At 38.6% G+C, this 16,887-nt stretch overlaps 3 protein-coding genes across 13 annotated transcripts; 2 read left to right on the top strand and 1 right to left on the bottom strand.

Moving 5' to 3' along the window:
* Window positions 1-978: 978 nt before the first annotated feature.
* LOC139812727 (uncharacterized) lies at window positions 979-5,543 on the top strand. Of its 2 annotated transcripts, none has more exons than XM_071777794.1 (7): window positions 979-1,935; window positions 3,088-3,313; window positions 3,413-3,600; window positions 3,696-3,753; window positions 4,115-4,583; window positions 4,730-4,897; window positions 4,970-5,543. In XM_071777794.1, exons 2-7 carry the CDS (start codon window positions 3,310-3,312, stop codon window positions 5,127-5,129), a joined length of 1,047 nt encoding a protein of 348 aa, XP_071633895.1. In that variant the 5' UTR covers window positions 979-1,935; window positions 3,088-3,309; the 3' UTR covers window positions 5,130-5,543. The 2 variants fall into 2 exon arrangements, with proteins under 2 accessions (XP_071633895.1, XP_071633894.1); XM_071777793.1 differs by having other exon boundaries at window positions 979-2,087.
* On the bottom strand, window positions 5,441-7,524 carry Smyd5 (SET and MYND domain containing, class 5). Its single transcript, XM_071777792.1, has 5 exons — window positions 7,250-7,524; window positions 6,835-7,127; window positions 6,425-6,743; window positions 6,177-6,354; window positions 5,441-6,082 (listed from the first exon to the last, which is right to left on the bottom strand). The coding sequence occupies exons 1-5, from the start codon at window positions 7,310-7,312 to the stop codon at window positions 5,763-5,765; spliced, it is 1,173 nt and encodes a 390-aa protein (XP_071633893.1). The 5' UTR covers window positions 7,313-7,524; the 3' UTR covers window positions 5,441-5,762.
* A 144-nt stretch (window positions 7,525-7,668) lies between these two features.
* On the top strand, window positions 7,669-16,841 carry Hfp (Poly(U)-binding-splicing factor hfp). Of its 10 annotated transcripts, none has more exons than XM_071777776.1 (13): window positions 7,742-7,827; window positions 8,742-8,796; window positions 9,138-9,283; window positions 10,095-10,158; window positions 10,702-10,873; window positions 11,190-11,255; window positions 11,552-11,712; window positions 13,229-13,287; window positions 14,199-14,412; window positions 14,750-15,236; window positions 15,331-15,542; window positions 15,642-16,035; window positions 16,185-16,841. In XM_071777776.1, exons 7-13 carry the CDS (start codon window positions 11,656-11,658, stop codon window positions 16,292-16,294), a joined length of 1,533 nt encoding a protein of 510 aa, XP_071633877.1. In that variant the 5' UTR covers window positions 7,742-7,827; window positions 8,742-8,796; window positions 9,138-9,283; window positions 10,095-10,158; window positions 10,702-10,873; window positions 11,190-11,255; window positions 11,552-11,655; the 3' UTR covers window positions 16,295-16,841. The 10 variants fall into 10 exon arrangements, with proteins under 10 accessions (XP_071633872.1, XP_071633877.1, XP_071633875.1 ...); XM_071777774.1 differs by having other exon boundaries at window positions 9,138-9,305; XM_071777773.1 differs by having other exon boundaries at window positions 9,138-9,305; window positions 10,262-10,873.
* Window positions 16,842-16,887: the final 46 nt, after the last annotated feature.

Raw genomic sequence — 16,887 nt, 5'->3', positions numbered from 1 at the left:
TTCAAATGCTATGATTGGTTGGCAATAGGCAATAGGCACAGAATTTCCAACGTGACGGAAACTCTGTGTCTATTGCCTGTGTCACTGTTTATTCTGCATTTATACATGATTTCTGATTTCTATTCCCTGTTCCTATTGCCTGTTGCCTGGCATAGAGTCCTCTAGGACTCTAGCCTGGCATTGTGCAAGGGGCTTTACCGATGGTTAAAGTTAGCAGAATTGACCAATAAAAATGAATCCACCCTGCTTTCTATTGGTCAATCCTGCTAACTTTAACCGTCGGTTAAGCTAACTGTGGTTGGTGAAATTGGCTCTTAGTTGACACTTGACAGAGTTGACATTACCGACGTCGAGGAAATTCGGCCTTAGCTTTAGCATCCCCTTAAACTGATTTGCCACATGTTCAGCAACTGGCATCGAATCATTGGGTCTGTTCGCGTTGCTTGCACTTTTCGCACTCAGCATCTTCGCTTCCTCTCTCTCCAACGGCCGAATATATATTTATCTCATTTCAAGTGCAAAAATGTTTGGGGATTTCAAGCAACGCGAACAAGCCTATCCTCCGCCCGTGAGAGAAAGGGCGACCGACAATGTAAGTCAAAACAATAATCAGAGGTGCGCAACTAAGTTTCCGGGTTTCACACATAGATGGCACCAATAACACATGTACTCGACTTACATGTCTGAAGTTGTCTGAAGTTATAGCTTGGGCATCTGTTAACAATAACCAGTCGTTATACCAACACCAGAGTCTGCCAACACATATCGCAACAATATTTTCGCAAAAATATTTTTTCTAACAACGGAGATGTCGAGTTTTGTGCCAAATAAACAGCATTTGCGAGAAGCTTTGCTTTTCTGCTTTAACTTGAAAAAAAATGCAGCTGAAGCACGTCGTTTGCTTGAGGAGGCCTACGGCGAACATGCACCATCGAAAACTACCTGTGAAGATTGGTTTAAACGCTTCAGAAGTGTCTGAAGTTGTCTGAAGTTATAGCTTGGGCATCTGTTAACAATAACCAGTCGTTATACCAACACCAGAGTCTGCCAACACATATCGCAACAATATTTTCGCAAAAATATTTTTTCTAACAACGGAGATGTCGAGTTTTGTGCCAAATAAACAGCATTTGCGAGAAGCTTTGCTTTTCTGCTTTAACTTGAAAAAAAATGCAGCTGAAGCACGTCGTTTGCTTGAGGAGGCCTACGGCGAACATGCACCATCGAAAACTACCTGTGAAGATTGGTTTAAACGCTTCAGAAGTGGCGATTTCGACACTGAGGACAAGGAGCGCTCCGGAAGACCAAAAACAATTGAGGACGCCGATCTGCAAGCGTTATTGGATGAAGATGATACGCAAACACAAGATCAACTTGCGGAGGCATTAAACATGACTCGCCAAGGTATTTCCAAACGTTTACATGCCATGGGAAAAATTAAAAAGGAAGGAAAATGGGTTTGAGTTGCCGCATGAGTTGACTGAGAGACAGATGGAAAATCGAAGAGCTACTTCCGAAATTTTGCTTTTGCGGCATGAAAAAAAGAGTTTTCTTCATCGAATTGTTACTGGCGATGAGAAGTGGATATATTTAGAGAATCCCAAACGCAAAAAATCGTGGCTTTCACCTGGTGAAGAATCAACGCATCGACGGCACGGCCAAATCGTTTTGGAAAGAAGACAATGCTCTGCGTTTGGTGGGACCAGAAAGGAATCGTGTGTACTATGAGCTGCTGAAACCGGGCGAAACTGTCAATGGGCATCGCTACCGACAACAACTGATCAATTTAAACCATGCATTGCTCGAAAAACGGCCAGAATGGGACACGAGACACGAACGAGTAATATTGCAGCACGACAACGCTCCGTGCCATCGCAGTTCCATCGTCCAGGATACCATCAAAACGCTGAAATGGGATCTGCTACCGCACCCGCCGTATTCGCCAGACCTGGCGCCTTCCGATTATCACTTGTTCCGGTCGATGGCGCATGGCTTGGCTGCTGGGCTACACTTGACCAATTTCGAAGAAGTGCAAAATTGGTTGGATGAATGGTTTCGGTCCAAAGACGCGTCGTTTTATCGTCGCGGTAATCATGTATTACCAGAGAGATGGCGAAAATAGCTAGCGACTTTGAATAAACCATTTGTTTGTATTTCTCTTGAAATTTTCCATTTTTTATTGATAAAAAAAATCCGGAAACTTAGTTGCGCACCTTATTTTTATAAAACTTATAAAGATTTGAAAGATGATTATATCGAAAATCTTTAATAAATATCTAAAAAGAATAAGCATTATTCAGCAAGAAAGTATGCGCTTCTAATTTAGAAATATTACATGTTCCATATTGTTTAGTTTCGTTGGAGAAAATATTATTTTACTAAAATCATGATCAGTTAGCTCAATCAATCGCTGATTCAAAAAAATCAGATTTTTCCATTTGTTAATGTGATTGCGTTTAAATTAGTTCGACTGTTTGGTTAAATACGAAATGTACTTCTTGCATTTTATTTTAATTAATTATATTAACATTATGCATTATATATATCGAACTGTATGTTTCAGTGGAAGTAGCGAGCAGTAGTATTAAGTATTACCAAGAAGAGAATGTAAATTTCGTCAGCTCGACCGGAAATAATTGTAACTGGGCATTTATACGGACTCTGTAATAGACTGCCGGTTTTTATATTATATTAACTCAATACCGTTTTCATGCAAGACTTTGATTGATGCTGTTTATGCTGTCTTTGGCCTAGTTTACCAATCACTTGATACGCGTATTAAATAGTAAATAACTAGTAAATTAGCTTGATTATGGGCTGATCAGTTCAAATATACTATTTGATACGCGTATCAAAAGATCGGTGTAAACTAGGCCTTTCTCTTATTGATCTTAGTGACGTAATCTCAAAATGTCACTTTGTGAATTACGAGAAACATGAATAATAAGACGTTATTAATAGTAAGAAGAATGTGTGCATGTAAAGTAGGTTTTAGCGTTGTAAGATACACGAAAGCGTTTTATCAAACGTGAGCGAAGTAAAAGCAATTTCTGCGAAAATCATTATGCGTTTCTCGCTTTTGAATAGACGACAGACTTCTGTTGGCGCGCGTCGAGCGCGTTCCGAAAACTACCGAGAGAAGACGAGCGATTGCCGGCCGTTTGGCGATTTGGCGGGTACGATTTGTCACGCGCCGGGCGTGTGCGCTGAGAGATGTCGGTTTTGTTGACATAAAAGTTGCCCGTGTTCTCAATTTAATTGTACAATATTCACGACAATTTTATATGGACGCTGTTTGCGGCAACGATCATGTGTAAGTATACACGCGCGGGCCGAAAGTTTCGGCCGCTCCGAGATACTCGGAGGTTATGTCGCCGATATTGCGATAATCGTTTCGTTTGAAATGTCACAGCGTCAACGTTGCTAATCAAACGTCAATTAGCGTACGTGATAAAGAGGTTCAAGTTCGAGGAACTGGAAGGCGCCGTGATGCCCGTTTTCCCAGAGATCTCCTGGACGCGCGTCAGGTCTAAGCTGATTAAGAATCACAAGAATTTCACTGTGTCCAACGTGGTGCGCGTTATCGAGCAAGTTGTTGATGTAAGGGTCGCTCTATATGATTTTTACCTAAAATATTTACTCCTTTACAATATATCTGTTATAATATGTCGTTCTTGTGATTCATTTATTTACAGAAGGCAAATTTAAGAGAGAATGACTTGCGCGACAGGCTGGCAACGCTAGAAGTGATAGGTAAGACAACAATCAAGATTAACGAGAAAGACTCTGTTTTTATATTCGACAACGTTTGGCTAATGTTGTGACAATTCGATCATTTGGTTTTGGTTTCAGATTAATCGTCAAGACTTTTTCGACCATGGGTTTTGGTCTTTTTAAATTGAAGTCTTGACGATTAATCTGAAACCAAAACCAATGATCGAATTGTCACAACATTAGCCAAACGTTGTCGAATATAAAAATAGAGTCTTTCTCGTTTATTAATTATATTGGTGAAACAAATACATGTGACTTTCCAATGAAGATTAAATTCAAATATCTAAGCCTGACACACGATCTATGGTAAATATTCAACCTGCGAAAAACAATTTTTCAGACGTAAGCAGACACGATAAGAGAAAAGTATGGTACGGATATGAAATGACAGGTTTGAATGAGGCATCGAAGTATGTTGAGATACAAGAGATACAAGAAAACATCAAAGAGGAATTTCATTCGAACAATTTGGACACGGATGTGAGGGCCGTAATGTATAACAATATCATATTTATATACGTCAAAGAGGAAGAGAAGAGGAAGAAGAAACGGGGACAACGCATCATGCCAACCTTTTTTGCCTTGTTCCTGGGACACAAGTATTTTTTCTGCTCAAAGAAGAATGTACCAATCGACTATGTAAAAGTGATGGCTGTCAGCCTGGGTTACAGTAACAGCAAAAGGATCAAGCTAATGGGCAAGGATCTCAGATCTTTAATAAAATTGTTATGGATTAAGCAACAGGGCGCTTTACGTGCCGAAGACATTAGTCAACCACCAGTTTACCAACCGTCCAATTCTACCGTCAGGTAATACTTTCCTTATTTGTCTTACAGACAAATTACAATTATACACATTTTACACTCTATACGTACTTTGAGATTATTTTGCAATTGGATTGAACGCACTATGTGATACATTTTATACATTGTATAACGTGCAAGTCTCGTTACAGTAATAACGGTGTGGATTATACACAGAACAAGCAACGAAAAAAGTATGCAGAGCGATGTTTTGGCAATGACCCTCCGACTCTAGAGATGCTCGTTATAAAAGGGCCAGAGGAATCTATAAAACATGACACTGTGGCTTCGAAGTTACCTGATGACAGTATACGTATGAAGTAAGATTTTTTTTTACATCTACCGAGATGATAATATCGTACGTTCTCATTTGAAATTTTTTTCTGTTTTAGCTGGGAATTTCGTAGTCGCAACATAGCTAGGTTTTTAATTGCTTTAGTTGAAAAACGTGCGTTTACGCTGCCTTTGCCCGATTATGTATCTAATCTCATGACAGTAGGAAAAAACGAATTAACACTTCGGACTGACCGGCAAAACCGGTCGAAAACATGAATTTCTTATGGTAACAAAATTAAGTATTTCATGCACGCAGTGCCTGCATATTGTTTATATCAGCTGTAAAAAAGTGTTAGATATTAATTTGCTAAATAGTAACGATGCGTAAAGCTGCAAAATTAATATAATCAACAATCGTGTATAAAATAATAAGATTATATAGACTAAAATTGTACATACTCTGACATAATGTAACTAATATTTAAATTTGAGTAAAGTACATTGTAATGAAAGAGCAGCGAGAAAAATTAACGATTAAAAAGTCAGCCCTTCGAGTTCAAACTAGTGAAGATGAAAACAGAGTGCAGAACATTGTATTAAATTTATTGTATAATTTTGTTGTTACATAGAAATGTGTGCCATTAAAAGCCTCTGTTACATTAATAATAAAGTACGTTTGTTAAAAGTTTATTCAAGTGTAATGATACGTTCATCCTACATGCTACTTTATTGATTTACATGAAGCTCACTTGGTGTACCGTATGTATGATAGTCGACTGAAGCGTAACAGGATATCCGTTAGAGATAATTGTCCATTAAGGGGGTTAGATATTGTTCGATATATATCTCGTATCTTGTTTATTATGAAAACTGTATCGTTATTCCTGTGCACCTTCGGCTCGGCACTCATCAGTCTTCATCGGATTCCTCCTCGTCAGACGTCACATCAGGATCGTTCGCTTGCGCTTTGCATTTGTCACAGTGACAAACGAACAAATACATGGAACTCAATGCCTGCTGCCTGGAATGTCTACTCCTTTCGAGCTGGCACTCGTCGAGGTAACTCGTACAGATTTCCTCGCCAACTTTTATATCTCGTATTGCTTTTAATACTAAAGTATTGTTCGAATAAGGGAACTCAACGACTGCATTTGGTACACAGCTATGATTCACCGACGACTGTAGAATGTACAGTCCAGACCCTTCATTATTTAAAAACGGACCTACCGCTGCGAAATAAATTTTTAGAAGTTACAAAAATATTTTATTAAGTGCGGCATCTGGAGAGAAATAAATTATAAGAATATAGATAGATAAAACTACCTTCGTCCATGGCGTCATAAATTCTCTCTATCAACTTGTCAATGTAAATCCTCTCGTCTTTGGGCAATTCTAAAGCGGAAACGTTCTTTACCCAGCGGCTGAATGAACTGGTACCAATTCCTTGTCCGTTTGTTCCTACTAAAGCTAACAGACTTCTAAAACCGTCCGGCGTGAACCACTGAAAGCGACAATTTCAATTAATATTAATGTAACAATACGTGTAACAATAATATACATATATTACATACATGTGCGGTGTATTCGGTATTGAGAGCCTCCTTCATCATTTGCTGAAGGACGTCGATTTGGCCCACAAACTTCTCCCCCAACAGATAATGTACAATTTCGTGCGTGTCGTTGGAGACGGTACGATGACAAAACTGTGAAAACATTGCTAGAGCCTCCTCCTTGTCGTTCGCTTGATTAACTACAGCGACCATCCTTGCTAGCAACATGATTGACGCATTTTCAGGTGGATAGTGCATTTGTTTCCACGTTTCGCACAACTGATTGAGAGGATGGCTCTCGTCCTTGACTCTCCCTTGCAGGCACAACGTACTGTGATACCTGAAAGAAGAAGAAGAATGAACAAACATGTTAATACAACACATAGGATTGAAAGCTGCAGCAAGCGTGTAAAAGTTTGACTTGTAATTACCTCTGAAAAGCTTCATTCTGGCACTCTATGCTACAATACTTGACTCCGCACAAGGGGCACTCGGTTATCAAGCTCTTGTTTATCTCGCAGCACTCCTTGTGCGGCACAACGAAGCTCGAATTGCCCGTCAGCCTGCGGACGTTCTCCTCCGCCGTTTCCAGCGGCCTTAGGCAGTGATCGCACGCCAGGTATCCAAACTCCGAGTTCCACAGGAACTGACAGCAGGCCACAGGCCGCTCCTCGAGTATCACGTCCCCCTCTTTAAACACGCGATTGGAGAACAGCCCTTTGCCCTTCGCAAAGGCGAACACGTAAATTAATAATCCATGGGAGTTTCTTGGGGGAACAAAGAGGAGAGCTTCATGGTGAATCATGGAAAATGGCATGCGGATGTAATCCGGGAGTCGCGCCTCACCTTCTCGTCGTTCACCACTTTGATGAAGAAGCCCTTGTCCGCCATAACCTCGTCGTCGATCATCCCGAGCGTGTCAAGCGTGTGCGAGAAGCGAACCGGGCGAGAAAAAAAGGAGCGACCCACCACGAGCCATTCGAATCCTAACCACGAGCGCGAATCGACGACCGCCCTGAAGGCTGTCACGGATCGCGCACCGCTCGAGTCAAATCGCTCGACGCTCACCTCACGCCCGCGGGACGCTCTCGTTTCTCTTTCCCCTCAGTTGCCCTCAAGTCGCATTTTTTCGCGCGGTGTGAACGAGCGAATAAATAAACAAAAATACGCAAATGTAAATAATTCTACCGCGATTCCGCGGTGCCGTCCGACGGGCGCTCAACGGGGAACGGGGGAAAAGTGGCGCGGCGGTGCATTCCGTGCACTTCCGGCGCGCGGTACTTCCGCAAAGAAGAGGCGCATCGTCCCGCGAAGTGACTCGTCGCGCGTTTCGCGGGTTTCATCAGGAATTTACGGCAGATCCCGAGGTCCTCTTCCGTCCCCGAAACGGCTCACGAGGAACGATGAATGGAACAATGGCTATGGTGAGCGAGTCCCTTCCGCGCGAGGAACGCCCACGGGAAACGCAGCGAGCGACGACCGCGGCTAACCCTTCGGCAGCGTAATGGCGATCGTACTCCGACTTTCGCCGACGCGGCTTGCCGATCGTCGGCCGCGTCGCGTCCGACTTTTCTCGCGCGACGTCGGACGGCACGGCGCCAGGCCGAGAGAGAAATGCGTCCAGATAACCAAATCTACCGAGAACAAATCTTGCAAAGTTGTCCGCTGTAAATTTCATTGGCAGAATGTCCATGAAAATGTAGAGGATAATCTGCTGGTGGAATAGGATAGGTAGATTGAATGCGAAAGCTAAGCAGAATCTATTGTGATCATTTAAATGATGTTTTATTTCATTTTCTTCTATTATGTATGTTCGGATTCTATTTGGTTTTTGTTGTTAGATTACATTGAGTGGAGAACGCAGGTTCAAAGCGGATGTAATTGATGTCGATTTACTGAAATGGTCTGTTAAAAACTGCTGGTGAACTGCCAGCGTGTCGCCAACACTGCTTGCTACCCAGACGAATATGTCAAAAATAGATTTTGCAGATTTTATGTAAGAATGTTAATAGAAATAGAATCTCTCAGTTAGCAGAACATGGTGTGGTAGATTATTAAATTAACAGAATCTGCTATTTCGTGATTTTATTTAAATGATACTTTTTATTTAAATGGTTATAAAATTCTGTTTGGTTTCTGCTGGCAATCTGCTTTCTGATAAAATGCGAGCTCGATGTGGACTTGGTTGACGCTAATCTGTCATGGTATTCTGTTCAAATCCACTGACAAATTGTTAGGATATGGCAAACATTTATAATACAGCGGAATTTATAATACAGATAAAATTGTCAATTGTCGATCTTACTTTATGTTACATTAGGTTTGTTTTTGTTTGCAGGCACCGACGTCACAAAACAGTGCGGAGCCACCGGCGAAGAAGGCCAAAGTGGAAGGTAAATTGCTAATGCAGCCAGATAGCCGTTATGCCTGTGATAACTACGATATTATATACATAACTTTGTTAGTGGGAAACGCAATGAGACAGAGAAACGACAGCAAGTGTAATATGTGTATTAAGAACGAGAACATGACGTGGAAATGCGTACAATAGCTACTTAGGACACTCAGGTGCTAGTTTTCTCTTTAAAAAAATGCTGCCATACTCTATAAAACTGCAGAATGCGTCTATTCAGAAGCAGTTTTGAGCATAAAATTTTCGGTAGGCTAGGGTAAATAGATGATGACTGTATGGCGCCTAAATCACACTAATGTATGGTTGTCCTTCTGTTCTGAGATGTTACAGCGGAGAGACAGTACAGAATCCGTGGCCTACGACTGAGCTGTGATCATGAACGTGCGCCAAACAATGAAAGACTACATTCGTTGAACAGAACAAATCAGAGTTTAACAAACTCCCACTGATACCGTATCTATTGCCGAGTACGATGCATACTTTAGATAGGTCAGCATTTTAGGGCTTAGAGTTTCTCTGTTCCTGATTATGAGCCTCTTTCGGAGGATAGGCGCCACTTTAATTCCACCGTTGTGAACAATAATATGTGAAATCTTATCTTTATCAATATGTACGGCATAATAACGATTAAGAGACATTTTTTTTATGTATATGATTATCTCGTGGAGATATTACTGTCAAAAGAGTGATACCTCTACCTGCAAATATCAACGTATCTAGAGGCTCGTAATCGGGAGTGGCAATGGCGAAGGGTGTATATATTAAATTTGTCATATATCTATCGAACATGCATTTATATTATATTTGCATTAGGTGATAATGTCGATAAGTCCCAACACTTGGACGTCGATATAGCCATGGATGTGGCTTAGAGATTCTAATTGAATCCCTTTCAAATATGACATGATGAGAACGTGATATCCACTCCCGTTACGCCTTCGTCTTGACATTTTATTCTGCCATCGCTAAGCAGTATATACGCGCTAATTCGAGACATGTTATAACGATGTCCGAGTGTGCATGTAGGCGATGCGAGTGAAAAAAAGAAATTGACCGCAAATGCGATTTAGTATTACGTGACGTTGAACCGTTGAGTAATCGCATTCTGGATATTAATCGTGGAAAAAGAAAAGAAATTCACGTATCCGCATTTAAAGATCTCGCCATTGCTACGTGAAAATTTGTTAGGTTGAAAAGTGGTAGGTTGGAGAAGGCAAAGACTAAGAATATGGCGCAGAAAATGCACTGAGAGTATTCTCCTTTGCTTTGTGCTTACAGATTTGTGCGTCGCCTCAATCTCGGATAATTTGCGCACAACCGTCATTGCTCAGCCCAGAACACGGTTAGCTGTAAATCGAATGATCGCACAAAACTTTAAGAGCCTTTTTTAATTCATGAAAAAGTCGAACTGACTTCTGTTTTTCTGTTTCTGATTTCTGTTTCAGAGACTAGCAGACCAAATTGGTTATGAAACCTAATCTAATTATGACTAGTCTGATTTTTGGGGCTGATTGTGCAAACAGTACTTAAAGCTCAAATTTAAATAAGACACTCCTCGGCTAATGACTAATTTTTATCAAAGTTTAATGCATACGAATAATGTTCGGTCCATCTATTTTCTCTTACAAGTCGTATCGTTTCTGACAAAATTTCTTATCTTGTGGTCTTCGTACAATCTACGCTCTGTTTCTTCCAATAGCATGCATCAAACGAGAGATACTTCTTCGTTTCGATGTTTGCATAAATATATGGTTTTCATATATACATTTTGCATACATATCTCTACAATACATCCACATGCACACATCAACACACACCCATACAACCATATTTATTAAAAGAGTTGTAATATTCCTTGATCGTTTTAATTTCTGTGAACTTACAGTTTGGAGGACGGTTTTATCATAGCAGCTTCTGGCATGGCGTCACGGTACTCCCGTGTTAAGAAAGATATTCCACAATACGAATAAGAATAATGCGCCCGCATACATCAATGCGACTAATAGAAGTTTTACTAGCCTAGGGAAATAGGTCATCCAGCTGTTATACATCTCCGTGTACGAATCTGTACATATATAAATGTTTTCCCCAAAGATTGGTTAAAACAAACGTCTGATTGCTGAGACAGCAGTTATTTTTACATTAAATAATGAAAAAAAGAGTTTTCACGAATTGGATTCTAAAAATGTGAAATAAATGGCCACCCAATTTGCTAACGAGAGAAAGAAAGTAATCCTTAATCCATCGATTGAATCATTAAGAAATAACTTGGTGGCGTAACTGATTCTATTTAAAAATGAAATGTTTGAAATATCATTAATACTTCTATATCCATCCTTAATGCCAACTGTCTAATGCATAATTTCTTTATAGGAAATGCATCAGAGTTCTTATCAGGCCCCATATATGATCTCAATCAAATCGGCCAAGTCGTTGCTGGTACGTATAATGTTACATATATATATATATATATATATATATATATATATATATTTTTTTTTAATTATTATCTTTAATCTTTTTATTTCATCCAATTTATCTTAGAGAAATGATGTATCATATTAATAGTGACATTAATTTATCTAAGTCAGTCCAATTCAAGTAATATTGAGCGTTGACAACCAAGATCAAATGGACATTTTGCTGATAAGATCTGATATGACTAAATATTCTTTATTGCTTTGAATTGCCTCAGATATCTGACTTACACATTTTTCTATTTCGTGATTTTACAGGACCTGGCGCCAAATATCTGACACTGCCTGGAATATTAGGAGCTGGTCTACCGAAAATTACTTCCGAGCAACAAGACACTGTAAATAGAGCGAAGAAGTATGCGATGGAGCAAAGCATTAAGATGGTCCTCATGAAGCAGACCTTGGCCCATCAACAACAGGTAACTTTTAAAAAAGTTGTCAACTTTGCTCACATTTAATTGTCAATCTTTGCTCCATTATGCCATTCATAAAATTTAACATTATAATATTATAACTACACTTTTTATAGACACAATTATGTTCAATGTATAATTATTAATTCAACCATCATAACAATTTTTTTTTTTTTTTTTTTTTAAATAAAATATTTTATATTTCTTATAGACAGGTTTTTCATATGCAGATTGGTGGAAAAGAGTAATTAATAACTAAATTTAGGTTATTTATAATATCTAACATATTTTACAGTACAAGTATGTTAGATATTATAAGTAACTTAAATCTTTTAGTTATTAATTGCTCTCTTCTAACAATCTATATAAAAAAATCCGATGTTTACATATAAGAATGCATAATGGATGTACATGCATGAAAATCACCGAATTTGCTTATTGCGAAAAAGTGATCAAAATTTGTGATAAAATTATTAAATGTTATCTATTGGAATATTACATTTCAAAACTAGTTTTTCCATCTTTCATAAATTTGTTGAATATAGTATTACGTGTAGCTCTTTACTCGTCCATAAAATAAGCTGCTGATTAGCTAATTCGGTGATTAAGTTTAACGTATATGAAATTTCGTTTGCATGATATACTTTATTTATATATATAAATAGTTTTCTCTATTCAGCTCCTTTGCCGATTATGTAATTGTAATATATAGAATAATATCGTATAGAATTCTGAAATATTTAATATATAGCTCATCCCGCCGAGTCAATTACTATACAGATACTCTAAAAAAATGAACATTAAGATTAAATTCTGATTGGCTCATTTTTTTCTCCCCGCAGAAAAATAAGTTGGTCCTGCGGCAGCAAGTTTTATTGCTAATGTGCAGGTTAGTGTCATCAGATCAAGAAAGAAACGATAAATCCGCCTTATGGTCGAACACTCCTAAACATATTCCCGAGTTGCTACCATAAGAAAAGGTTAGATATAATTTGTGATAGTATAGTCGGCGGGAGCAGAGCTGTACAATGCGAAGCTGGATAAGTTTTCATGAATGCATGAATCTTCAGATGATTTAAACGATTCTTCTGAGCTCGACTACTTCGTCTTCTCTGTTTCGAAAAATAAGAGTGGCGCAAAAACTACTCCGAATTTATTAAAAAATGCAGCAAATAAAAAGAGAGAAATATTAAAATTGCTCTGAAACATTCGATATACAAATCATCAAATTTGTCTTATGTAAATTTTATAAATTTTCATAAGTTTTTATAAACTTTACAAATTATATAAATTAATAATTATTTTTATTAGAAAAATTGATACATTTTCTTAAAATTCTGATTTGCTTAGATGCTTTTGTAGCATTAAGAGTAACGTCAATGCGTGTTTCCGATAACTGAAGAAGTCGAGCAAAGAAGTTGGAAAAATGGTAAAAGAGCTTCAGGGATTACTTGACTCAATGAGATGTATTGTAAATGGGGGAGGGATATCAATAGAAGGCCTTTGGTACTTTGTGTTGCAGCAAATGGCTAGTCAACGGAATCAGGTGCAAAGACAGCAGGCTCTCGCTCTCATGTGCAGGTTTGTTTGTTCTTTGTCTCAATCGTCGAAACTTCCGTGTGCAAGACCTAGCTCAAGAGAATTATACTCAAACGTTGATTAATTTTTTTTTTTACAAAACACCTATTGGTTTTATATTTTTAGTAATTAAGTTGTAAAGTGTATGAAATTAGAGAAGCCACTATTACAGAGTTATAAATATTTTCTCTATTTTTAACTCTAAAAGGATATCTATAAGTTTTCCAGTCACATTAACAAATTACAGAAATTAGTTCCCTGTAGCTTTTAATGTTATCCATTGTCCTCAGACGTCCTGGAGCAAATAAGTTGGTCATTATACTTCCTATACATGTACATCGTTCCTTTTCACAGCATCATCATATTAATTCCTGTTAGTAATGATTTTCTTATCTCATAGTCTCTTATTATAATATTGGGGTAATTTTTAAGCATAAAAATAATATATTAGCAAAAATTTATTACATTAGGCCATAATAAACAGGAATTTTTTTTTATTTTTTTATATGAAATATGTAGATTATGCTATATGAGAATAAAAAAATATTATTTTTGTATCAGATTGTGAATTAAATAAATATATTCTTAATCACTTGTAAAAACTTTATAGAATATTATTTCTATGTGCAATATTTCTTTGTAAATTTTATAAAATATGTTGATAGATATATGCAACAATCTTTGAATCAATGTCTGTTATTAATATCGTTGTTTTTGCACAATTTATAACAATTAAATGAATATTTTAATATTAGAGATATATAATATTCTATTAATATAAATTAAATATGCTTTTTGAAATTCTAATGCAAATGACATATATGTGGAAATTCGAATAAAATTGAATATTGTTAGCGAGAAACTACAATTACATTAAGTAATATCAATATTAATAATATATAATTGTATGACAGGGTTTATGTGGGCAGCATCAGTTTTGAGTTGAAAGAAGATACAATCAGGCAAGCTTTCTTGCCATTCGGACCGATCAAGTCCATCAATATGTCTTGGGATCCCGTTACGCAGAAGCACAAGGGCTTCGCCTTTGTCGAATACGAGATACCCGAAGCCGCGCAACTTGCTTTGGAGCAAATGAACGGTGTCATGATCGGTGGCCGCAACATCAAGGTAGCAGGACGTACCTATATAACGAATTTCCTGTCCCCCAGCAATCCTATCATCCCGCCGGAGGTCGGCAAATTTTTATTTAGTCCAATACCTACGATCTTCGAGCGAATTGCGTCTAAACTGCAATTTGCTCGAAAATCTTAATTCATTAGTATACTTTTACTATGTGTACATTACTTTGAGTTCATTTTATTGAATTACATCCCATCACACATATTCTATGTTGTATATTTATTTAAAAAATTAATTGAAACTAGTAAAATTAGTTATTTAAATAATTTTGCATGTTGACACAACGCTAAAGAATACATCTTAGCCGTTATCTCATTTACCTTAGGTCGTGGGACGTCCATCCAATATGCCACAAGCGCAATCTGTGATCGACGAGATCACTGAGGAGAGCAAACATTATAATCGCATTTATATCGCGTCGATACACCAAGACCTGACGGAAGACGACATCAAGTCAGTTTTCGAGGCATTCGGACCGATCACATATTGCAAACTTGCACAAGGCAGTTCGCCCCATCGACACAAAGGTTACGGCTTTATCGAGTACGAGACAATGCAAGCTGCGCTGGAGGCCATCGCCTCCATGAACTTGTTCGATTTGGGTGGCCAGTATTTGAGAGTAGGGAGAGCCATAACGCCGCCGAATGCACTCATGGGACCACCCAGTGGTACTAGCATGATGCCGACTGCGGCCGCGGTGGCCGCAGCAGCCGCGACAGCAAAGATTCAAGCGATGGACGCGGTTGCCAGTAACGCGGTCGCGTTAGGTCTCACTAAACTTGGGGCTGCCGCACCACCGATCCTGAATCAAAGTTCGTAATTTTTACATCTACATCGAATTCAAGTGTTGCAAGAGAAAGAGCGATCACTTTTATATTTACATCTTTACCATTGTTTCTGTTACAGCGCTTCCTGGCGTAGTACGACCTACTATAGCACCTGCAGCGATAATGGCACCACCAACGGTGGCAACAGTAGCGCCAGTGATACCTCCACCCGGCATAGCCATACCGCAAACCTTAACGCGACCGCCCGCTATTATCCAACCGATTCCTGGCCAACCGGTCGTTATACCACCTCCTGCTGTTGTCGCGCCTACAATTGTCGGCACGCCAGTTGTAAGTATTTTACCAATATATTAGAATAAAAAGCATCGAAATAAAAAAAAAAAATGAATCTTTAACGTGCCAATTATGAAAAATCTAATTGCTCGTTAGATACCAGTTACAACAACTGCAAATTCCGATATTATGAGGCGAGCGCAGGAACAAGCGGCTCATCAGAAACAACAGGAAGAATTACAGAAGAAACTCTTAGAGGAAACGGAACCACAGACGTTGCAGCAGCAAGAGAATATGTCAATCAAGGGCCAGAGCGCGCGTCATCTCGTCATGCAGAAGCTTATGCGTAAAGTTGAGTCCCGAGTCGTTATTTTAAGAAATATGGTGGCACCGGAGGATGTGGACGAGACCCTACAGGAGGAGATTCAGGACGAGTGCTCCAAGTTCGGTGTGGTCGTACGGGTTATTATTTATAAGGAGAGACAGTCCGAGGATGACGAAAACGCGGAAGTCATCGTAAAGATATTCGTCGAATTCGCCGAAATGAACGGTAAAGATATACTTATATATACACAGGGTGTTCCAAATTGATCGTACTTTCCGAATATGAAATAATCTAGAGATCGCCCTGTAATATATACGTATCGCATATGTATTAACAGTCTGTCATAATTATCGAATTGATTTTCATATTTTCAGAAGCGGAACGAGCAAGAGATTCGCTGAACGGTCGTTATTTCGGCGGACGACTGGTCAAGGGAGAACTGTACGATCAAGCCCTGTTTGATAATAGTGATTTTTCTGGTTGATGCGCAGAATGCTCTCGTTTGCTATGCATTAAGTTTTTATCAATTTAATTCGTATAAGAGAAACTTGACGTTGACTGACAGCTTGATTTTTATTGTTTAAACTACTATTTATAACGAAATCTTAGAATCACGCGTTGGGCAGTCAAAAAAGTCACACGATCACGGCTCCAATCGTAAGTTTGTAGTAACCAAGTCGCAAAATGTAATTAGAAACTGCACAGCGCGATCTGGAGCAGAAGATAATTCAAGTTTATCAAATGTGATTTAGAATGTCATACGTTCAACTTCTTTTTTCCTCCCCTCATGTAAAACGAAACTTTATACCCTATCTACGTTATTCGTTTCGTATCACGGGCAACCGCAATTGCAAACTTAGAGTCGTAGAGTATATCGAGAAATGAATATTTCGTACACCTACCCAGTATATAGTACCTTTTGTTATAATTTTGCGCCGAGAATGATTGTATATGAAAGCGATAGATCTTCATTTACATGTATAGAAAAGAATAGAATATTAATAATAAATCATTTTACATATACAGAGTGACTCACGTAAGGCTTAACGGTTTAATATCCTGAACTGTGCGTTCAAT

Source organism: Temnothorax longispinosus, chromosome 5 (assembly GCF_030848805.1).
Source record: "Temnothorax longispinosus isolate EJ_2023e chromosome 5, Tlon_JGU_v1, whole genome shotgun sequence".
Lineage (NCBI taxonomy): Eukaryota > Metazoa > Arthropoda > Insecta > Hymenoptera > Formicidae > Temnothorax > Temnothorax longispinosus.
The sequence above is the reverse complement of the archived record's forward strand: the minus strand, read 5'-3'. Positions and strand labels throughout refer to the sequence as shown.